At 32.9% G+C, this 24,812-nt stretch overlaps 1 protein-coding gene across 2 annotated transcripts in view; it reads right to left on the minus strand.

Moving 5' to 3' along the window:
- The window catches only part of LOC144691470 (lysosome membrane protein 2-like), a 151,005-nt gene that overhangs the window by 119,947 nt on the left and 6,246 nt on the right, over nucleotides 1-24,812 (minus strand). For both annotated transcript variants that reach the window (XM_078559581.1, XM_078559580.1), the window contains exon 3: nucleotides 19,320-19,464. In XM_078559581.1, coding sequence (XP_078415707.1) covers nucleotides 19,320-19,464 — 145 coding nt within the window. The remainder of the gene's footprint in view (nucleotides 1-19,319; nucleotides 19,465-24,812) is intronic.

Consider the following 24,812-nt stretch of genomic DNA (forward strand, 5'->3'; position numbering starts at 1 on the left):
ACTAGAACAGGGCTATTAGAATAGAGTTCTTAGAACAGAGTTATTCAAGCAGACTTATTAGAATAATCGTATTAGACTAGAGTTGGAACAGAGTTATTTGAATAGAGTTATTAGAACAGAGTTTTTACACTAGAGTTATTAGAATAGAGTTATTGGACTCGTCTTATTAGAATAGAGTTATTAGAGCTTAGGTATTACAATAGAGCTAATAGAACACAGTCATTGGGACAGAGTTATTAGAATGGAGTTGTTACAACAGAGTACTTAGTACATGGATAGTAGAATAGAGTTATTAGAACAGAGTTATTAGAGCAGATTCATTAGAATCGAGTTGTTAGAACAGAGTTGTTAGAACAGAGAACGGAGTTATTTGTCTAGATTTAATAGAATAGAGTTATTAGAACAGATTCATTAGGCTAGAGTTATTAGAATAGAGTTATTAGAACAGAGTTCTTAGAACAGAGTTATTAGAACAGAGTTATTAGAGTAGAGTGTTAGAACAGAGTTAGTAGAATAGATTTATTGGACAAGTGTTAGAAGAGAGTTATTAGAACAGAGTTTTTAGAACAGAGTTATTAGAAGAGAGTTATTAGAACAGGGTTTTTAGAACAGAGTTTTTAGAACAGAGTTATTAGATTTGAGTTTTTAGATCAGAGTTATTAGAATACAGTTATTAGACTAGCATTATTAGAACAGCATTATTGGATCAGTGTTATTAGAACAGATTCATTAGGCTAGAGTTATTAGAATAGAGTTATTAGAACAGGGTTCTTAGAACAGAGTTATTAGAACAGCGTTATTAAACTAGAGTGTGAGAACAGAGTTAGTAGAATAGATTTATTGGACAAGAGTTAGAAGAGAGTTATTCGAACAGAGTGATTAGAACAGAGTTATTAGTATAGAGTTATTAGTATAGAGTTATTAGAACAGAGTTTTTAGAACAGAGTTATTAGATTAGAGTTTTTAGATCAGAGTTATTAGAATACAGTTATTAGACTAGCATTATTAGAACAGCATTATTGGAACAGAGTTATTAGAACAGATTCATTAGGCTAGAGTTATTAGAATAGAGTTATTAGAAGAGGGTTCTTAGACCAGAGTTATTAGAACAGAGTTATTAGTCTAGACTGTGAGAACAGAGTTAGTAGAATAGATTTATTGGACAAGAGTTAGGAGAGAGTTATTCGAACAGAGTGATTAGAACAGAGTTATTAGTATAGAGTTATTAGAACAGAGTTTTTAGAACAGAGTTATTAGATTAGAGTTCTTAGATCAGAGTTATTAGAATACAGTTATTAGACTAGCATTATTAGAACAGCATTATTGGAACAGTGTTCTTAGAACAGATTCATTAGGCTAGAGTTATTAGAATAGAGTTATTAGAACAGGGTTCTTAGAACAGAGTTATTAGAACAGCGTTATTAGACTAGAGTGTGAGAACAGAGTTAGTAGAATAGATTTATTGGACAAGAGTTAGAAGAGAGTTATTCGAACAGAGTGATTAGAACAGAGTTATTAGTATAGAGTTATTAGTATAGAGTTATTAGAACAGAGTTTTTAGATCAGAGTTATTAGATTAGAGTTTTTAGATCAGAGTTATTAGAATACAGTTATTAGACTAGCGTTATTAGAACAGCATTATTGGAACAGAGTTATTAGAACAGATTCATTAGGCTAGAGTTATTAAAATAGAGTTATTAGAAGAGGGGTCTTAGAACAGAGTTATTAGAACAGCGTTATTAGACTAGAGTGTGAGAACAGAGTTAGTAGAATAGATTTATTGGACAAGAGTTAGAAGAGAGTTATTCGAACAGAGTGATTAGAACAGAGTTATTAGTATAGAGTTATTAGAACAGAGTTTTTAGAACAGAGTTATTAGATTAGAGTTCTTAGATCAGAGTTATTAGAATACAGTTATTAGACTAGCATTATTAGAACAGCATTATTGGAACAGTGTTCTTAGAACAGATTCATTAGGCTAGAGTTATTAGAATAGAGTTATTAGAACAGGGTTCTTAGAACAGAGTTATTAGAACAGCGGTATTAGACTAGAGTGTGAGAACAGAGTTAGTAGAATAGATTTATTGGACAAGAGTTTGAAGAGAGTTATTCGAACAGAGTGATTAGAACAGAGTTATTAGAATAGAGTTCTTAGATCAGAGTTAATAGAATACAGTTATTAGATTAGAGTTATTAGAACAGCATTATTCGAACAGAGTTATAAGAACAGACTTTTTAGACTTGAGTTTTTAGACAAGAGTTTTAGGACAGAGTTCTTGAAACAGAGTTGTTAGAACAGATTTATTAGAATAGAGTTATTAGAACAGAGTTTAAAAAAGGGAGTTATTAGAACAGAGTTATTAGAATAAAGTTATTGGACTAGTGTTATTAGAATAGAGTAATTAGAACTTAGTTATTAGAACACAGTTATTAGAATAGAGTTATTAGAATAGAATTATTTGAACAGTGTTATTAGAACAGAGTTATTAGAGCAGAGTTACTAGAACAGGGCTATTAGAACAGAGTTATTAGAACAGAGTTATTAGAGCAGAGTTACTAGAACAGGGCTATTAGAACAGAGTTCTCAGAACAGAGTTCTTCAAGCAGAGTTATTAGAATAAAGGTATCAGACTAGAGTTAGAACAGAGTTATTTGAATAGAGTTATTAGAACAGAGATTTTACATTAGAGTTATTAGAATAGAGTTATTAGACTCGGGTTATTAGAATAGAGTTATTCGAATAGAGTTATTTGAACACTGTTATTAGAAGATAGTTATTAGAGCAGAGTTACTAGAACAGGGCTATTAGAATAGAGTTCTCAGAACAGAGTTATTCAAGCAGAGTTATTAGAATAAAGGTATTAGACTAGAGTTAGAACAGAATTATTTGAATAGAGTTATTAGAACAGAGTTTTTACATTAGAGTTATTAGAATAGAGTTATTGGACTTGTGTTATTAGAATAGAGTTATTAGAGCTGAGGTATTAGAATAGAGCTATTAGAACACATTCATTGGAACAGAGTTATTAGAATAGAGTTGTTACAACAGAGTTGTTAGAACAGAGCTAATAGAACGGAGTTATTTGTCTAGAGTTAATAGAATAGAGTTATTAGAACAGATTCATTAGGCTAGAGTTATTAGAATAGAGTTATTAGAACAGAGTTCTTAGAACAGAGTGTTAGAACAGAGTTCATAGAATAGATTTATTGGACAAGAGTTAGAAGAGAGTTATTATAACAGAGTTATTAGAACAGTTTTATTAGTATAGAGTTATTAAAAAAGAGTTTTTAGAACAAAGTCATTAGAATAGAGTTCTTAGATCAGAGTTATTAGAATACAGTTATTAGACGAGAGTTATTAGAACAGCATTATTGGAACAGAGTTATTAGAACAGAGTTTTTAGACTAGAGTTATTAGAAGAGAGTTATTAGAATAGAGTCGTTAGAACAGATTTATTAGAATAGAGTTATTAAAACAGAGTTAATAAAATGGAGTTATTAGAACAGAGTTATTAGAAAAGAGTTATTGGACTAGGGTTATTAGAATAGAGTTATTAGATCTTAGTTATTAAAACAGAGTTATTAGAGCAGAGTTACTAGAACAGGGCTATTAGAACAGAGTTCTCAGAACAGAGTTATTCAAGCAGATTTATTAGAATAAAGGTATTAGACTAGAGTTAGAACAGAGTTATTTGAATAGAGTTAGTAGAACAGAGTTTTTACATTAGGGTTATTAGAATAGAGTTATTGGACTCGGGTTATTAGAATAGAGTTATTCGAATAGAGTTATTTGAACAGTGTTATTAGAACAGAGTTATTACAGCAGAGTTACTAGAACAGGGCTATTAGAATAGAGTTCTCAGAACAGAGTTATTCAAGCAGAGTTATTAGAATAAAGGTATTAGACTAGAGTTAGAAAAGAGTTATTTAAATAGAGTTATTAGAACAGAGTTTTTACATTAGAGTTATTAGAATAGTGTTATTGGACTCGTCTTATTAGAATAGAGTTAATAGAGCTTAGGTATTACAATACAGTCATTGGATCAGAGTTATTAGAATAGAGTTGTTACAACAGAGTACTTAGTACATGGATAGTAGAATAGAGTTATTAGAACAGAGTTATTAGAGCAGATTCATTAGAATTGAGTTGTTAGAACAGAGTTGTTAGAACAGAGAACGGAGTTATTTGTCTAGAGCTAATAGAATAGAGCTATTAGAACAGATTCATTAGGCTAGAGTTAGTAGAATAGAGTTATTAGAACAGAGTTCTTAGAACAGAGTTATTAGAATAGAGTTATTAGAACAGAGTTTTTAGAACTGAGTTATTAGAATAGAGTTCTTAGATCAGAGTTATTAGAATACAGTTATTAGACTAGAGTTATTAGAACAGGATTATTGGAACAGAATTATTAGAACAGAATTTTTAGATTAGAGTTATTAGACAAGTGTTTTAGAACAGAGTTCTTGAAACAGAGTTATTAGAACAGAGTTTTTAGAACACAGTTATTAGAAGAGAGTTATTAGAATAGAGTTATTAGAACAGGATTATTGGAACAGAATTATTAGAACAGAATTTTTAGATTAGAGTTATTAGACAAGAGTTTTAGAACAGAGTTCTTGAAACAGAGTTATTTGAACAGAGTTTTTAGAACACAGTTATTAGAAGAGAGTTATTAGAATAGAGTTGTTAGAACAGATTTATTAGAATAAAGTTATTTGAACAGAGTTAATAAAATGGAGTTGTTAGAAAAGAGTTATTAGAATAGTTATTGGACTAGGGTTATTAAAATAGAGTTTTTAGAACTTAGTTATTAGAACAGAGTTATTAGAGCAGAGTTAATAGAACAGGGCTATTAGAATAGAGTTCTTAGAACGGAGTTATTCAAGCAGAGTTATTAGAATAATGGTTTTAGATTAGAGTTAGAACAGAGTTATTAGAAGAGAGTTATTAGAATAGTTATTGGACTAGGATTATTCGAACAGAGTTTTTAGAACTTAGTTATTAGAACAGAGTTATTAGAATAGAGTTATTGGACTAGGGTTATTAGAATAGAGTTATTAGAATAGAGTTATTTGAACAGAGTTATTAGAACAGAGTTATTAGAGTAGAGTGTTAGAACAGAGTTCGTAGAATAGATTATTATTATAATATTAGAATAGAGTTATTAGAACTTAGTTATTAGAACAGAGTTATTTGAGCAGAGTTACTAGAACAGGGCTATTAGAATAGAATTCTTAGAACAGAGTTATTCAAGCAGACTTATTAGAATAATGGTATTAGACTAGAGTTAGAACAGAGTTATTTGAATAGAGTTATTAGAACAGAGTTTTTACACTAGAGTTGTTAGAATAGAATTATTGGACTTGGGTTATTAGAATAGAGTTATTAGAATAGAGTTATTTGAACAGAGTTATTAGAACAGAGTTATTAGAGTAGAGTGTTAGAACAGAGTTCGTAGAATAGATTTATTGGGCAAGAGTTAGAAGAGAGTTATTATAACAGAGTTATTAGTACAGAGTTATTATTATAGAGTTATTAGAAATGAGTTTTTAAAACCGAGTTATTACAATAGAGTTCTTAGATCAGAGTTATTAGAATACAGTTATTAGACTAGAGTTATTAGAACAGCATTATTGGAACAGAATTATTAGAACAGAGTTTTTAGACTAGAGATATTAGACAAGAGTTTTAGAACAGAGTCCTTGAAACAGAGTTATTAGAACAGAGTTTTTAGAACAGAGTTATTAGAAGAGAGTTACTAGAATAGAGTTGTTAGAACAGATTTATTAGAATAAAGTTATTAGAACAGAGTTAATAAAATGGAGTTATTAGAACAGAGTTATTAGGATAGAGTTATTGGACTAGGGTTATTAGAATAGAGGTATTAGAACTTAGTTATTAGAACAGAGTTATTAGAGCAGAGTTACTAGAACAGGGCTATTAGAATAGAGTTCTTAGAACAGAGTTATTCAAGCAGACTTATTAGAATAATGGTATTAGACTAGAGTTAGAACAGAGTTAATTGAATAGAGTTATTAGAACAGAGTTTTTACATTAGAGTTATTAGAATAGTGTTATTGGACTCGTCTTATTAGAATAGAGTTAATAGAGCTTAGGTATTACAATACAGTCATTGGATCAGAGTTATTAGAATAGAGTTGTTACAACAGAGTACTTAGTACATGGATAGTAGAATAGAGTTATTAGAACAGAGTTATTAGAGCAGATTCATTAGAATCGAGTTGTTAGAACAGAGTTGTTAGAACAGAGAACGGAGTTATTTGTCTAGAGTTAATAGAATAGAGCTATTAGAACAGATTCATTAGGCTAGAGTTAGTAGAATAGAGTTATTAGAACAGAGTTCTTAGAACAGAGTTATTAGAATAGAGTTATTAGAACAGAGTTTTTAGAACTGAGTTATTAGAATAGAGTTCTTAGATCAGAGTTATTAGAATACAGTTATTAGACTAGAGTTATTAGAACAGCATTATTGGAACAGAATTATTAGAACAGAATTTTTAGATTAGAGTTATTAGACAAGTGTTTTAGAACAGAGTTCTTGAAACAGAGTTATTAGAACAGAGTTTTTAGAACACAGTTATTAGAAGAGAGTTATTAGAATAGAGTTATTAGAACAGGATTATTGGAACAGAATTATTAGAACAGAATTTTTAGATTAGAGTTATTAGACAAGAGTTTTAGAACAGAGTTCTTGAAACAGAGTTATTTGAACAGAGTTTTTAGAACACAGTTATTAGAAGAGAGTTATTAGAATAGAGTTGTTAGAACAGATTTATTAGAATAAAGTTATTTGAACAGAGTTAATAAAATGGAGTTATTAGAAAAGAGTTATTAGAATAGTTATTGGACTAGGGTTATTAAAATAGAGTTTTTAGAACTTAGTTATTAGAACAGAGTTATTAGAGCAGAGTTAATAGAACAGGGCTATTAGAATAGAGTTCTTAGAACGGAGTTATTCAAGCAGAGTTATTAGAATAATGGTTTTAGATTAGAGTTAGAACAGAGTTATTAGAAGAGAGTTATTAGAATAGTTATTGGACTAGGGTTATTCGAACAGAGTTTTTAGAACTTAGTTATTAGAACAGAGTTATTAGAATAGAGTTATTGGACTAGGGTTATTAGAATAGAGTTATTAGAATAGAGTTATTTGAACAGAGTTATTAGAACAGAGTTATTAGAGTAGAGTGTTAGAACAGAGTTCGTAGAATAGATTATTATAATATTAGAATAGAGTTATTAGAACTTATTTATTAGAACAGAGTTATTAGGGCAGAGTTAATAGAACAGGGCTATTAGAATAGAATTCTTAGAACAGAGTTATTCAAGCAGACTTATTAGAATAATGGTATTAGACTAGAGTTAGAACAGAGTTATTTGAATAGAGTTATTAGAACAGAGTTTTTACACTAGAGTTGTTAGAATAGAATTATTGGACTTGGGTTATTAGAATAGAGTTATTAGAATAGAGTTATTTGAACAGAGTTATTAGAACAGAGTTATTAGAGTAGAGTGTTAGAACAGAGTTCGTAGAATAGATTTATTGGGCAAGAGTTAGAAGAGAGTTATTATAACAGAGTTATTAGTACAGAGTTATTATTATAGAGTTATTAGAAATGAGTTTTTAAAACCGAGTTATTACAATAGAGTTCTTAGATCAGAGTTATTAGAATACAGTTATTAGACTAGAGTTATTAGAACAGCATTATTGGAACAGAATTATTAGAACAGAGTTTTTAGATTAGAGATATTAGACAAGAGTTTTAGAACAGAGTCCTTGAAACAGAGTTATTAGAACAGAGTTTTTAGAACAGAGTTATTAGAAGAGAGTTACTAGAATAGAGTTGTTAGAACAGATTTATTAGAATAAAGTTATTAGAACAGAGTTAATAAAATGGAGTTATTAGAACAGAGTTATTAGAATAGAGTTATTGGACTAGGGTTATTAGAATAGAGGTATTAGAACTTAGTTATTAGAACAGAGTTATTAGAGCAGAGTTACTAGAACAGGGCTATTAGAATAGAGTTCTTAGAACAGAGTTATTCAAGCAGACTTATTAGAATAATGGTATTAGACTAGAGTTAGAACAGAGTTAATTGAATAGAGTTATTAGAACAGAGTTTTTACACTAGAGTTATTAGAATAGCATTATTTGACTCATGTTATTAGAATAGAGTTATTAGAGCTTAGTTATTAGAATAGAGCTATTAGAACACAGTCATTGTAACATAGTTATTAGAATAGAGTTATTAGAACAGAGCTCATAGAAGGGAGTTATTTGTCTAGATTTAGTAGAATAGAGTTATTAGAACAGATTCAATAGGCTAGAGTTATTAGAATAGAATTATTAGAACAGAGTTTTTAGACTAGAGATATTCGACGAGAGTTTTAGAACAGAGATTTTGAAACAGAGTTATTAGAACAGAGTTTTTAGAACAGAGTTATTAGAAGAGAGTTATTCGAATTGAGTTGTTAGAACAGATTTATCAGAATAGAGTTATTAGAACAGAATTAATAAACTGGAGTTATTTGAACAGAGTTATTAGAACAGAGTTATTAGAATAGAGTTATTGGACTAGGATTATTAGAATAGAGTTATTAGAACTTAGTTATTAGAATAGAGTTATTAGAATAGAGTTATTAGAATAGAGTTATTTGAACAGAGTTATTAGAAGAGAGTTATTAGAGCAGAGTTATTAGAGCAGAGTTACTAGAACAGGGCTATTAGAATAGAATTCTCAGAACAGAGTTATTAGAGCAGAGTTATTAGAATAAAGGTATTAGACTAGAGTTAGAACAGAACTATTTGAATAGAGTTATTAGAACAGAGTTCTGAGAACAGATTTATTTGCATAGAGTGTCAGAACAGAGTTAGTAGAATACATTTATTGGACAAGAGTTAGAAGAGAGTTATTAGAACAGAATTATTAGAACAGAGTTATTAGTATAGAGTTATTAGAACACAGTCATTGGAACAGAGTTATTAGAATAGAGTTGTTAGAACAGAGTACTTAAAACAGGGATAGTAGAATAGAGTTATTAGAAAAGAGTTATTAGAGCAGATTTATTAGAATAGAGTTGTTAGAACAGAGTTGTTAGAACAGAGCTAATGGAACGGAGTTATTTGTCTAGAGTTAATAGAATAGAGTTATTTGAACAGATTCATTAGGCTGGAGTTATTAGAACGGAGTTCTCAGAACAGAGTTATTAGAATAGAGTTATTAGAGTAGAGTGTTAGAACAGAGTTAGTAGAATAGATTTATTGGACAAGAGTTAGAAGAGAGTTATTAGAACAGAGTTAATGGTATAGAGTTATCGGAACAGAGTTCTTGAAACAGAGTCATTATTATAGAGTTATTAGAACAGAGTTTTTAAAAAAGAGTTATTAGAATAGAGTTCTTAGATCAGAGTTATTAGAATACAGTTATTAGACTAGAGTTATTAGAACAGCACTATTGGAACAGAGTTATTAAAACAGAGTTTTTAGACTAGAGTTATTAGACAAGAGTTTTAGAACAGAGTTTTTGAAAGAGAGTTATTAGAACAGAGTTTTTAGAACAGATTTATTAGAAGAGAGTTATTAGAATAGAGTTAATAAAATAGAGTTAATAAAATGCAGTTATTAGAACATAGTTATTAGAACAGAGTTATTAGCATAGAGTTATTGGACTAGGGTTATTAGAATAGAGTTATTAGAACTTAGTTATTAGAACAGAGTTATTAGAGCAGAGTTACTAGAACAGGGCTATTAGAATAGGTTTCTCAGAACAAAGTTATTCAAGCAGAGTTATTAGAATAAAGGTATTAGACTAGAGTTAGAAGAGAGTTATTTGAATAGAGTTATTAGAACAAAGTTTTTACATTAGAATTATTAGAATAGAGTTATTGGGCTTGTGTTATTAGTATAGAATTATTAGAGGTTAGTTATTAGACTAGAGCTATTAGAACACAGTCATTGGAACAGAGTTATTAGAATAGAGTTATTAGAACAGAGCTAATAGAAGGGAGTTATTTGTCTTGATTTAGTAGAATAGAGTTATTACAACAGATTCAATAGGCTAGAGTTATTAGAATAGAGTTATTAGAACAGAGTTCTGAGAACAGATTTATTTGCATAGAGTGTCAGAACAGAGTTAATAGAATAGATTTATTGGACAAGAGTTAGAAGAGAGTTATTAGAACAGAATTATTAGAACAGAGTTATTAGTATAGAGTTATTAAAAAAGAGTTTTTAGAACAAAGTTATTAGAATAGAGTTCTTAGATCAGAGTTATTAGAATACAGTCATTAGACTAGAGTTATTAGAACAGCATTATTGGAACAGAGTTATTAGAACAGAATTTTTAGACTAGAGTTATTAGACAAGAGTTTTAGAACAGAGATTTTGAAACAGAGTTATTAGAACAGAGTTTTTAGAACAGAGTTATTAGAATAGAGTTGTTAGAACAGAATTATTAGAATAGACTTATTAAAACAGAGTTAATAAAATGGAGTTATTAGAACAGAGTTATTAGAATAAGGTTATTAGAATAGAGTTATTAGAACTTAGTTATTAGAGCAGAGTTATTAGAGCAGAGTTACTAGAGCAGGGCTATTAGAATAGCGTTCTCAGAATAGAGTTATTCAAGCAGAGTTATTAGAATAAAGGTATTAGACTAGAGTTAGAACAGAGTTACTTGAATAGAGTTATTAGAACAGTGTTTTTACATTGGAGTTAATAGAATAGAGTTATTGGGCTCGTGTTATTGCAATAGAGTTATTAGAGGTTAGTTATTAGACTAGAGCTATTAGAACACAGTCATTGGAACAGAATTATTAGAATTGAGTTATTAAAACAGAGTTAATAGAAGGGAGTTATTTGTCTAGATTTAGTAGAATAGAGTTATTGGAACAGATTCAATAGGTGAGAGTTATTAGAACAGAGTTCTGAGAACAGATTTATTTGCATAGAGTGTCAGAACAGAGTTAGTAGAATAGATTTATTGGACAAGAGTTAGAAGAGAGTTATTAGAACAGAATTATTAGAACAGAGTTATTAGAACACAGTCATTGGAATAGAGTTATTAGAATAGAGTTGTTAGAACAGAGTACTTAGAACAGGGATAGTGGAATAGAGTTATTAGAACAGAGTTATTAGAGCAGATTTATTAGAATAGAGTTGTTAGAACAGAGCTAATAGAACGGAGTTATTTGTCTAGAGTTAATAGAATAGTTAATAGAATAGAGTTATTAGAACAGATTCATTAGGCTAGAGTTCTTAGAACAGAGTTATTAGAATAGAGTTATTAGAGTAGAGTGTTAGAACAGAGTTAGTAGAATAGATTTATTGGACAAGAGTTAGAAGAGAGTTATTAGAACGGAGTTAATAGTATCGAGTTTTTAAAACAGAGTTATTAGAATAGAGTTCTTAGATCAGAGTTATTAGAATACAGTTATTAGACTAGAGTTATTAGAACAGCATTATTGGAACAGAGTTATTAAAACAGAGTTTTTAGACTAGATTTATTAGACAAGAGTTTTAGAACAGAGTTTTTGAAAGAGAGTTATTAGAACAGAGTTTTAAAACAGATTTATTAGAAGAGAGTTATTAGAATACAGTTGTTAGAACAGATTTATTAGAATAGAGTTATTAGAACAGAGTTATTAGAACAGAGTTATTAGAATGGAGTTATTGGACTAGGGTTATTAGAATAGAGTTATTAGAGCAGAGTTACTAGAACAAGGCTATTAGAATAGAGTTCTTAGAATAGAGTTATTAATGCAGAGTTATTAGAATAAAGGTATTAGACTAGAGTTAGAACAGAGTTATTTGAATAGAGTTATTAGAACAGAGTTTTTACATTAGAGTTATTAGAATAGAGTTATTGGGCTTGTGTTATTAGTATAGAGTTATTAGAGGTTAGTCATTAGACTAGAGCTATTAGAAATCAGTCATTGGAACAGAGTTATTAGAATAGAGATATTAGAACAGAGCTAATAGAAGGTAGTTATTTGTCTAGATTTAGTAGAATAGAGTTATTAGAACAGAGTTTTTAGAACAGAGTTATTAGAAGAGAGTTATTAGAATAGAGTTATTAGAACAGAGTTTTTAGAACAGAGTTATTAGAAGAGAGTTATTAGAATAGAGTTGTTAGAACAGATTTATTAGAATAGAGTTATTAGAACAGAGTTAATAAAAGGGAGTTATTTGAATAGAGTTATTAGAACAGAGTTTTTAGAACAGAATTATTAGAACAGAGTTATTAGAACAGAGTTCTTAGAGCAGATTTATTAGAATCGAGTTGTTAGAACAGAGTTGTTAGAACAGAGCTAATAGAACGGAGTTATTTGTCTAGAGTTAATAGAATAGAGTTATTAGAACAGATTCATTAGGCTAAGGTTATTAGAATAGAGTTATTAGAATGGTGTTCTTAGAACAGAGTTATTAGAACAGAGTTATTAGAATAGTTATTAGAGTAGAGTGCTAGAACAGAGTTAGTAGAATAGATTTATTGAAAAAGAGTTGGAATAGAGTTATTAGAACAGAATTATTAGAACAGAGTTAATGGTATAGAGTTATCAGAACAGAGTTCTTGAAACAGAGTTATTAGAACAGAGTTATTAGAATAGTGTTCTTAGATCAGAGTTATTAGAATACAGTTATTAGACTAGAGTTATTAGAACAGCACTATTGGAACAGAGTTATTAGAACAGAGTTTTTAGACTAGAGTTATTAGACAAGAGTTTTAGAACAGAGTTCTTGAAACAGAGTTATTAGAACAGAGTTTTTAGAACAGAGTTATTAGAAGAGAGTTATTAGAAGAGAGTTATTAGAAGAGAGTTATTAGAATAGAGTTGTTACAACAGATTTATTAGAATATAGTCATTAAAAAAGAGTTAATAAAATGGAGTTATTAGAACAGAATTATTAGAACAGAGTTATTAGAATAGAGTTATTGGACTAGGGTTATTAGAATAGAGTTATTAGGACTTAGTTATTAGAACAGAGTTATTAGAGCAGAGTTACTAGAACAGGGCTATTAGAATAGCGTTCTCAGAATAGAGTTGTTCAAGCAGAGTTATTAGAATAAAGGTATTAGACTAGAGTTAGAACAGAGTTATTTGAATAGAGTTATTAGAACAGTATTTTTACATTAGAGTTATTAGAATAGAGTTATTGGACTCGTGTTATTAGAATAGAGTTATAAGAGGTTAGTTATTAGACTAGAGCTAATAAAACACAGTCATTGGAACAGAGTTATTTGAACAGAGTTATTAGAACAGGGCTAATAGAAGGGAGTTATTTGCCTAGATTTAGTAGAATAGAGTTATTGGAACAGATTCAATAGGCTAGAGTTATTAGAATAGAGTTATTAGAACAGAGTTCTGAGAACAGATTTATTTGCATAGAGTGTCAGAACAGAGTTAGTAGAATAGATTTATTGGACAAGAGTTAGAAGAGAGTTAGTAGAACAGAATTATTAGAACAGAGTTATTAGAACAGAGTTATTAGAACACAGTCATTGGAACAGAGTTATTAAAATAGAGTTGTTAGAACAGAGTACTTAGAACAGGGTTAGTAGAATAGAGTTATTAGAACAGAGTTATTAGAGCAGATTTATTAGAATAGAGTTGTTATAACAGAGCTAATAGAATGGAGTTATTTGTCTAGAGTTAATAGAATAGAGTTATTAGAATGGAGTTCTTAGAACAGAGTTATTAGAACAGAATTATTAGAATAGGGTTATTAGAGTAGAGTGTTACAACAGAGTTAGTAGAATAGATTTATTGGACAAGAGTTAGAATAGAGTTCTTAGATCAGAGTTTTTAGACTAGAGTTATTTGACAAGAGTTTTAGAACAGAGTTTTTGAAACAGTGTTATTAGAAATGAGTTTTTAGAACAGATTTATTAGAATAGAGTTATTAGAACAGAATTAATAAAATGGAGTTATTTGAACAGAGTTATTAGAGCAGAGTTATTAGAATAGAGTTATTGGACTAGGGTTATTAGAATAGAGTTATTAGAACTTAGTTATTAGAACAGAGTTATTAGAATAGAGTTATTTGAACAGAGTTATTAGAACAGAGTTATTAGAGCAGAGTTACTAGAACAGGGCTATTAGAATAGAGTTCTCAGAACAGAGCTATTTGAATAGAGTTATTAGAACAGAGTTTTTACACTAGAGTTAATAGAATTGAATTATTAGAACAGATTCATTAGGCTAGAGTTATCTGAATAGAGTTATTAGAACTGAGTTATTAGAACAGAGAGTGAGAACAGAGTTAGTAGAATAGATTTATTGGACAAGAGTTAGAAGAGAGTTATTAGAACAGAGTTATTAGAATGGAGTTATTTGACTAGAGTTATTAGAACAGAGTTCTTTGACTAGAGTTCTTAGAAAAGAGTTATTAGACTAGAGTTAGAACAGAGCTATTAGAGCATGGTTACAAGAATAGATTGATTAGAACAGAGTTATTAGAGCAGATTTATTAGAAGAGAGTTGTTAGAACAGATTCATTAGGCTAGAGTTATTATAATAGAGTTCTTAGAATGGAGTTATTAGAACAGAGTTATTAGAATAGAGCTGTTAGAACAGAGATAGATTTATTGGACAAGAGTTAGAAGAGAGTTATTAGAACAGAGTAATTAGAATAGAGTTATCTGGCTAGAGTTATTAGAACAGAGTTCTTCGACTAGAGTTCTTAGAACAGAGTTATTAGACTAGAGATAGAACAGAGCTATTAGAACAGAGTTACAAGAATAGTTTTATTAGAACAGTTATTAGAATAGAGTTATTAGAACAGAGTTATTAGAATAGAGTTGTTAGAATACAGTTGTTAGAATACAGTTGTTAGAATACAGTTGTTAGAATAGCATTGTTAGATTGGAGTTAGAACTGAGTTATTAGAACAGAGTTATGTGAATAGAGTTATTTGAACAGAGTTTTTACATTAGAGTTATTAGAATAGAGTTATTGGACTCATTTTATTAGAATAGAGTTATTAGAGCTTAGTTATTAGAATAGAGCTATTAGAACACAGTCATTGGAAAAGTGTTATTAGAATAGAGATGTTAGAACAGAGTACTTAGAACAGGGATAGTAGAATAGAGTTATTAGAACAGAGGTATTAGAGCAGATTTATTAGAATAGAATTGTTAGAACAGAGTTGTTAGAACAGAGCTAATAGAACGGAGTTATTTGTCTAGAGTTAATAGAATAGAGTTATTAGAACAGATTCATTAGGCTAGAGTTATTAGAATAGAGTTATTAGAACAGAGTTCTTAGAACAGAACTATTAGAACAGAGTTATTAGAACAGAGTTATTAGAACAGAGTTATTAGAGTAGAGTGTTAGAACAGAGTTCGTAGAATAGATTTATTGGACAAGAGTTAGAAGAGAGTTAGTATAACAGAGTTATTAGAACAGAGTTATTAGTATAGAGTTATTAAAAAAGAGTTTTTAGAACAAAGTTATTAGAATAGAGTTCTTAGATCAGAGTTATTAGAATACAGTCATTAGACTAGAGTTATTAGAACAGCATTATTGGAACAGAGTTATTAGAACAGAATTTTTAGACTAGAGTTATTAGACAAGAGTTTTAGAACAGACATTTTGAAACAGAGTTATTAGAACAGAGTTATTAGAAGAGAGTTATTAGAATAGAGTTGTTAGAACAGATTTATTAGAATAGAGTTATTAGAACAGAGTTATTAGAACAGAGTTATTAGAATAGAGTTATTGGACTAGGGTTATTAGAATAGAGTTATTAGAACTTAATTATTAGAGCAGAGTTATTAGAGCAGAGTTACTAGAACAAGGCTATTAGAATAGAGTTCTCAGAATAGAGTTATTAATGCAGAGTTATTAGAATAAAGGTATTAGACTAGAGTTAGAACAGAGTTATTTGAATAGAGTTATTAGAACAGAGTTTTTACATTAGAGTTATTAGAATAGAGTTATTGGGCTTGTGTTATTAGTATAGAGTTATTAGAGGTTAGTCATTAGACTAGAGCTATTAGAAATCAGTCATTGGAACAGAGTTATTAGAATAGAGATATTAGAACAGAGCTAATAGAAGGTAGTTATTTGTCTAGATTTAGTAGAATAGAGTTATTAGAACAGAGTTTTTAGAACAGAGTTATTAGAAGAGAGTTATTAGAATAGAGTTATTAGAACAGAGTTTTTAGAACAGAGTTATTAGAAGAGAGTTATTAGAAGAGAGTTATTAGAAGAGAGTTATTAGAACAGAGTTTTTAGAACAGAGTTTTTAGAACAGAGTTATTAGAAGAGAGTTATTAGAGTTAATAAAAGGGAGTTATTTGAATAGAGTTATTAGAACAGAGCTATTAGAATACATTTATTGGACTAGGGTTATTAGAATAGAGTTATTAGAACTTAGTTATTAGAATAGAGTTATTAGAATAGAGTTAATTGAACAGATTTATTAGAATAGAGTTGTAAGAACAGAGTTGTTAGAACAGAGCTAATAGAACGGAGTTATTTGTCTAGAGATAATAGAGTAGAGTTATTAGAACAGTTTCATTACGCTCAAGTTATTAGAATAGAGTTATTAGAATGGAGTTCTTAGAACAGAGTTATTAGAGCAGAGTTACTAGAACAGGGCTATTAGAATAGAGTTCTCAGAACAGAGTCATTCCAGCAGAGTTATTAGAATAAAGGTATTAGACTAGAGTTAGAACAGACTTATTTGAATAGAGTTAGTAGAACAGAGTTTTTACACTAGAGTTATTAGAATAGAATTATTGGACTCGGGTTATTAGAATAGAGTTGTTAGAATAGAGTTATTTGAACAGAGTTATTAGAACAGAGTTATTAGAGCAGAGTTACTAGAACAGGGCTATTAGAATAGAGTTCTCAGAACAGAGTTATTCAAGCAGAGTTATTAGAATAAAGGTATTAGACTAGAGTTAGAACAGAGTTATTTGAATAGAGTTATTAGAACAGAGTTTTTACATTAGAGTTATTAGAATAGAGTTATTGGACTCGTGTTATTAGAATAGAGTTATTAGAGCTTAGGTATTATAATAGAGCTATTAGAACACAGTCATTAGAACAGAGTTATTAGAACAGAGTTATTAGAATAGAGTTGTTAGAATACATTTGTTAGAATACAGTTGTTAAAATACAGTTGTTAGAATAGCATTATTAGATTGGAGTTAGAACTGACTTATTAGAACGGAGTTATTTGAATAGAGTTAATTGAACAGAGTTTTTACATTAGAGTTACTAGAATAGAGTTATTGGACTCGTGTTTTTAGAATAGAGTTATTAGAGCTTAGTTATTAGAATAGAGCTATTAGAACATAGCCATTGGAACAGAGTTATTAGAATAGAGTTGTTAGAACAGAGTACTTAGAACAGGGAGAGTAGAATAGAGTTATTAGAACAGAGTTATTAGAATAGAGTTATTGGACTAGGGTTATTAGAATAGAGTTATTAGAACTTAGTTATTAGAACAGAGTTATTAGAGCAGAGTTACTAGAACAGGGCTATTAGAATAGAGTTCTCAGAATAGAGTTATTCAAGCAGAGTTATTAGAATAAAGGTATTAGACTAGAGTTAGAACAGAGTTATTTGAATAGAGTTATTAGAACAGAGTTTTTACACTAGAGTTATTAGAATAGAATTATTTACTCGTGTTATTAGAATAGAGTTATTAGAATAGAGTTATTTGAACAGCGTTATTAGAACAGAGTTGTTAGAGCCGAGTTACTAGAACAGGGCTATTAGAATAGAGTTCTCAGAACAGAGTTATTCAAGCAGAGTTATTAGAATAAAGGTATTAGATAGAGGTAGAACAGAGTTATTTGAATAGAGTTATTAGAACAGAGTTTTTACACTAGAGTTATTCGAATAGAGTTACTGGACTCGTGTTATTAGAATAGAGTTATTTGTACAGAGTAATTAGAACAGAGTTATTAGAACAGAGTTATTAGAGTAGAGTGTTTGAACAGAGTTAGTAGAATACAGTTAATAGAACAGAGCTATTGCAATAGAGTTGTCAGAACAGAGTTATTAGAACAGAGTTATTAGAATAGAATTATTAGAATGGTGTTATTAGAACAGAGTTCTTAAACTAGAGTTATAAGAACAGAGTGATTAGACTAGAGTTATTTGACTAGAGTAATTAGAATAGAGTTATGAGGACAGAGTAATTAGAACAGTGATGTTACAATAGAGTTATTAGAACTGAGTTATTAGAATAAAGTTATTAGAACAGAATTATTAGACTAGAGGTATTAGAACAGAGTTATCTGAATGGAGTTATTAGAATAAATGAATTAGAATGGAGTTATTAGAACAGAGTTAATATCATAGAGTTATTAGAACAGAGTTATAAGAACAGAGTTATTAGAATAGAGTTATTAGACTAGAGTTATTTGAACACAGTTATTAGAACAGAGTTATTAGAGCAGAGTTACTTGAACAGGGCTATTAGAATAGAGTTATTAGAATTGGGTTATTTGAACACAGTTATTAGAACAGAGTTATTCGAACAGAGTTACTAGAACAGAGTTATTCAAACAGTTAGAACAGTATTATTAGAATAGAGCTGTTAGAATATCTTATTACAATAGAGTTATTAGAACTGTTATTAGACTAGAGTTATTAGAACAGTTAGAACAGAGTTGTTAGAATAGAGTCATTAGAATAGAGTTATTAGAACAGAGCTATTTGAACAGAGCTATTAGAATATAGTTATTAGATGTGAGTTATTAGAACAGAATTATTGGAATAGAGTTATTAGAATTGAGTTATTAGAACAGAGTTATTCAAACAGAATTATTTGAATAGAGTTATTAGACTAATGTTATTAAAACAGAGCTATTAGAGTTAATTTATTTGAATAGAGTTATTATTCTGTTGAAGTCACTAAGCAGTATTTGCGAGTGATTTTCAGGCTTGAGCTGGAAAGTCCCAGAGCTCACAAGGCAGCTTTGGAAAACTTTGGAGTTGATCCACGAAAGCGGATGAACTTCAAGAACCTGCTAAGAATCTAAAGATTTTCTGGTGGGAGTCATTGTGGAAAAGGGACGGTACTGTTGAGGAGTTTAGACTTAGGCATACGTGATTGTGTTTTATTGTGCTTTTCAATGTAACGTATAAGTAGCTCCGAAGACTGTGTAGTTAGTAGTGTTTGTTTTACTTGATTCTTGTATAGTAAAATGAATTTGTTTTAAGCTGTAGAATCTTGTGGCTTCATTCTTTCAGTAAATGCATGGATTTTGATTCTTTAAAAATAAACATGACTGGTCTCTACCTGAAATATAACAATAACTAAATTTTATTACTTACAACAAGTGGAATGTTGATTGTTGTTACAAGGTCATTTCTTGGGTCACCTACTGACATTGTTGGTTCAAACATGAAGCTTGTGTGAGTAGTAGCTGATACTGTGTCATTTTCAAATAATGACACATTAATTCTGTGCCTGGGCTGCCTGTTTGAAATGAGATCGATTGGGGGTCGTTAGGTAACACTCCATAATATTCATCACGCTGGGAAAATTAAACATTCTGATATGAGAAAATAAGGAACAAATAAGATGTAAGACACCTTCCACTGATCTGAACGTAAAAGCAGCAGCAATATTTAAGGCCACAGTCTTATTCTAGATATTAAAATGGACATCATTGTTCAACTCATGATGAATAAAGGGACTCTGTTTTATATCGCCAATTCTCTACATCAGGGCTTCCCAACCTGTGGGTCATGACCCCCAGCGAGATTGTGAGCTCCGAGTCAGCAATGGCTGCCTTGGAGCTCAGACTCAGTGCTAACAGCTGCGAAGCCCCTTTTAACCCTCCCTTTTTTTTCTATTGGTGGGTGCGGCCTAATGGACAGATCTTTGAGGCCTGATTGCTGCTGCAAAAAAAGCCTGTGAAAAGGTAGGTGTTTGTCTTTTAAAAAAAACCCTGCAATTTAAACACTTCCCACCACGTTCAACCTCACTCCCACCCCACCTCTCACGCAGCACATGAAGACCCCCCACCCCTGCTCAGCAGATAAAGCCCCTGCCCAGATCAACAACTCTCGAAAACCAACCCCCACCTACCCACCGCCTGACCCCACACAATTCTCACTCTGGGGTCATGCAAAGTCTGGAGCATTAAAAGGGGGTCACACTGGGAAAAAGTTTGGGAGGTATTGCCTGACACAGAGCAAATTGTGTTTTGCCTACTGCAAGATCATTAACTAATTTTTAAAGAATGCATTTAAGGGAGAAAGGAATTGAAGGATATGGTGATAGGATTGGATGAAATTAAGGAGGGGCTTTTATGGAACATAAACACAGGACAGACCTGTTAGACTGGAACGTCCTGTTGTAAACAATTCTTTTTCCTTGCGTCTGTCATGGCCGCTCGAGGGAATTATCTGGGCCACGTTAGAGAGAGGGGGAGAGCCATTGGGAAACAGATGCCATCAGCTCAGCGCAGATGACAGGGAGAGTGGGCAGTGAGCACTTGGGCAGTTCAGGGGGTTTTCATCATCGTGGCATTGCTGGGGCAGAGGAGCAGGGGGCAAGACTGCCAAATACCATTGGCAGGGCCACCCAGGCACAGGGAAGGCTGCAACAATGGGGGTACAACTTTCAGATTTTGAGCCCAGTGGCGATGAGGAGCAACACTCTCCACAGGAAGGTCAGATGGGGTATCAGGAGAGTATGGGAGGGGAAAGATGAGTTGGCAGGGCACAGGGACTATCAGTACTATCAGGACTTGTACTACAGCCAACTGAAGAAAACCACAACCCAGTGCCACACTAGACTGTGACTGTTCAAGCAGATGGTCACTGACATCTGTGATCTCGTCGCCAAAGACCCCACATCTCACAGCATTGCTCCCCAAATTCACCAGGACACAGGTCCCAGCCCAATGTAAGTGGTGCATGTCCTAATGGATCGGCTCCCTTTTTCCTCAGTTCCATTGTCGGTGGTCCATGAATTTCCACACCACTCTTTGAGCCACACATTTACCTCTCTGTTTGATTCGGTCAACCCCATGCTAATTAATACAAGCTCAGTTAATAATCCAGAGATTATTACCTTCGAGGTTTTAATTTGAAACCTAACTCTTTCTCAGCAGAACCTCATTTCTAGTTCTATCTATGTTATTGGTTCCTACATAGGCCACGATCACTGGATCCGCCCCCTTCCACTCCAAGTTCACCTCCAGCCTTGGGGAGAAGTCCTTCTAACCTGGTGCAGGGCAGGCAACACAAACCTTCAGAGCTCCCAGTCACAGCTGTAGAGAACAGCATTTATCCAGCTGACCATACCGTCCCCTACCACTGCCACATTCCTTTTCGCCCCCCACGCCAATGCCACTGTCCCCCCTGCTCCACTTGAATGGCCCCCTCTGCCATGGTGCTGTGGTCAGTTTTCTCATTCACCCTGCAGACTTTGGCCTCATCCAGGTGGGCACCTTGTACCTGTTGATAAGGGAAAGAGGCAAGGCTCCTCTATCACTGCATCGGGGATCCCCTTACCTGCCTGGCTCACAGTCTCACTCTACTGTCCCTGAACACTAACCACACCTGTACTACTTCCTAACCTAATGGGTGGGACTGCCTCCTGGAGCAAAGTATTCAGGTAATATCTGCCCTCCCTGATGCCCTGTAATGCCTACAGCTCGAATTCCAACACTGAGCTGAAGTTTCTTGAGATATAGACATCGCCTTCAGATATGACTCTTTCCAACACTCTTCACAAAGTCCCACATGCTGCAGCTGTGGTATACCAGCTGCCCTGCCATCCCTATATATAACAAAAACAGAATTACCTGGAAAAACTCAGCAGGTCTGGCAGCATCGGTGGAGAAGAAAAGAGTTGACGTTTCGAGTCCACATGACCCTTCAACAGAACTGAAGTATGGTTAGGAGAGGGGTGAAATATAAGCTGGTTTAAGGTGGGGGCGGGGGGAGAGAAGTTAAGGGTGGGGTGGTTGTAGGGACAAGCAAGCAGTGATAGGAGCAGATAATCAAAAGATGTCACAGACAAAAGGATCAAAGAGGTGTTGAAGGTGGTGATATTATCTAAGAAAAGTGCTAATTAAGAATGGATGGCAGGACACTCAAGGTACAGCTCTAGTGGGGGTGGGGTGGAAAGACTGACAAGGTATTAGTTGTAGAAACCCTTGTTTTAGTTATTTAATTACTTAACTAGTTGGCTTAAATTATAGGCAGATTTAATTACACATCTACCAGTAACGCAAACTACTAAAAGTATTGGAGGCAAAACACAAACTGCATCCCTCTCTGCACTGACTTCCCACTGCCAGCAAAATCCCATCTTTTACAATCTGCCATTTAGGAACATAGGAACAGGAGGAGGCCATTCAGCCCCTTGAACCTGTTTCACCATTTAATAAGATCACGGCTGATCTGTGACCTCACCTCATGAACTCATCGTTCTCCTATTTTGTAATACCTTTGGTTAATAAAAATCTTATCAAACTCAGGTTTAAAATTAATCGATTAAATTCAATTGGTTTAACATCAATTGCGGAAGAGAGTTCCAAACTTTTAACACATTTTTCACATAGATCTCATGTCACTCCTGAAAGGTCTGATTTTAGACTATGTTCCCTATTTCTGGACTTGAGTGGATATATTTTCTCCCAATCTACCCCATCTGTTCCCCTTAATATTTTAAAAACTCCAACCAAATCAACCCTTAACAGTCTAAATTCCAAGGAATACAACCCTAGTTTGTTTAATCTCCCCTCATAACTTAAACCTTGGAGTCCAGATATCATTCTAGTCAATCCACCCTGCACACCCTCCAAAGTCAATATATTCTTCCTAAGGTGTGTGTCAAGAACTGCCCACAATAACTCCAGATGTGGTCTAACCAGGATTCTATATACCCATTAACAGATTCATCCATTTTTTGTGGACAGTTTCTGTTTCACCCGATTGAAGTCAACCTTACCCAAATCTACAATCTTAGGGCAGGATTTGGGGCTTGTTTGGGCCCTGATGTCCAGGTCAAATGGGGGTCACAATCCTGCACTGTGTGAAGAACAGTCACCTGGCAGTGATTTTCCCCAAACTGACCAATTAATGGCCAGAGGGTGGGTTCGCTGTCCAATTAAGGACAATGGGTAGGATCTTGAAGCTGGAGGGCCAATAGGAGGTCTTCTAGCAATGAAGAGGCAGCAGGCTGCCTTGTCAGGTAAGAAAGAGAGAGGGGGCACCTCAAAATGGAGGTGTGGTTAGTGAGAAGGAGGAAAGGAGGAAAAGATAAAGCGAGATAAAAAGGGACAACTACTGGGAAAATACTATGCAATCACTCAAAGAATACTCCTGTTACATGCAGTAATTACTTCTTGAATTTAGTTAATTTTAGGAATTCAGATTTGTCTGCCAAATAGCATACTTTGGTTTGCTCGGATAAAATGTCCAATCAGCAATAACAGTGGCCAGGATTTCCTGATCCCGCGCATGGCAGGATCCGTCGCAGGCAGGATGGAAAATTTAGCAACCCAGCAAAATGTCCATTGTCTTTCAGCGAGAATTCCCAGCCCCGCCATGAAAATCCCGACTAGGGAGTGGAAAAGATTTTTAAAAAGAGGTTTTTCTCATCTAAAAACAGTGTGATAAATCAAAAACATGAGGGTGTAAGATGAAGAATTGACTAGATAGGTGTTAACAACTATACATTAATAAATAAGCATACATATGTGCACAAGCACACACACATACACGTGCACAAACACACACAAACACACACGTGCACAAACACATGCACACCACAAACACACTCATAAACATACACACACATGCACAAACATACAAACACACACACATACACAAACACACACACACACACACAGAAGTATGAGGTTCTTTTAGTAACAAAAAGGCAGAGTATGCTGCATTTGTAATGCAGGCCTGCAATTTCCTCCAGAATGATTCTATGAAGCAAATCCATACAATAAACGGAATCACTGACCAACAATGCAATGGACAGGACACAGGGAATATTGATGAAAGAAACTATTAAACTTCACTTTAAACTTTGTAGAGCATGTTCATAGATTCAGATTTTGAAGCACTTTTATATTGTGCTAATGCTGCCAACTCCCAATGTGCAGATCTCTACAGCCGATGGCATTGGCAGACTTTAAACGTAGTTTAAACACACCCCATGTAAATAATGTCTTTAGTTTTACCTTAGTCATGTTCATAAACCAAGTTTCCTGCCAATATTAACAGAACAATGAGGAAGCTGAAATCTAACGAGAATAACGACCGAAGTCACTGATAACTTACTCAATAACCGACAGTTCAAAGAGAGCTGTGGCTGGCCCGGCTCAACTACTATAAGAACAAGAAGAAATGGAGGCACTCCCAAGCATTCAGTCCACCTGAACAGTTGCTTCAACATTAAAAGGAGGGCTTACTCCAAGGATAGGTGTCTGGTGACCATCTACAATGGGAGTACTTTGCCGTGGTCGCTGACTGCAAGGGCGAGCAGGAGAGCTGGCACCAGGCGCTGCTACAGCTGCACAACAGAGAAGCCTGAGGGGCTGGGGGGGGAACCAAGAGCCAGACGGCAAAGTCCCTGCTTCAGCCACTGTCATTTGGCCCATCGAGTCCATGCTGGCTCACTGTAGAGCAATCTAGTCAGTCCCATTCCCCCGCTCGATCCCCATAGCCCTGCAAGTTTATTTCCCCCAAGTGAAATAATTGATCCACCAGCCTTGTGGGAAGTGAGTTCCAGGTCATTACCACTCGCTGCTTAAAAAAGCTTTCTCCCATCCCCCTGCATCTTTTGCCCAAAAC

The sequence above is a fragment of the Cetorhinus maximus genome, chromosome 16, assembly GCF_964194155.1.
Source record: "Cetorhinus maximus chromosome 16, sCetMax3.hap1.1, whole genome shotgun sequence".
Classification (NCBI taxonomy): domain Eukaryota; kingdom Metazoa; phylum Chordata; class Chondrichthyes; order Lamniformes; family Cetorhinidae; genus Cetorhinus; species Cetorhinus maximus.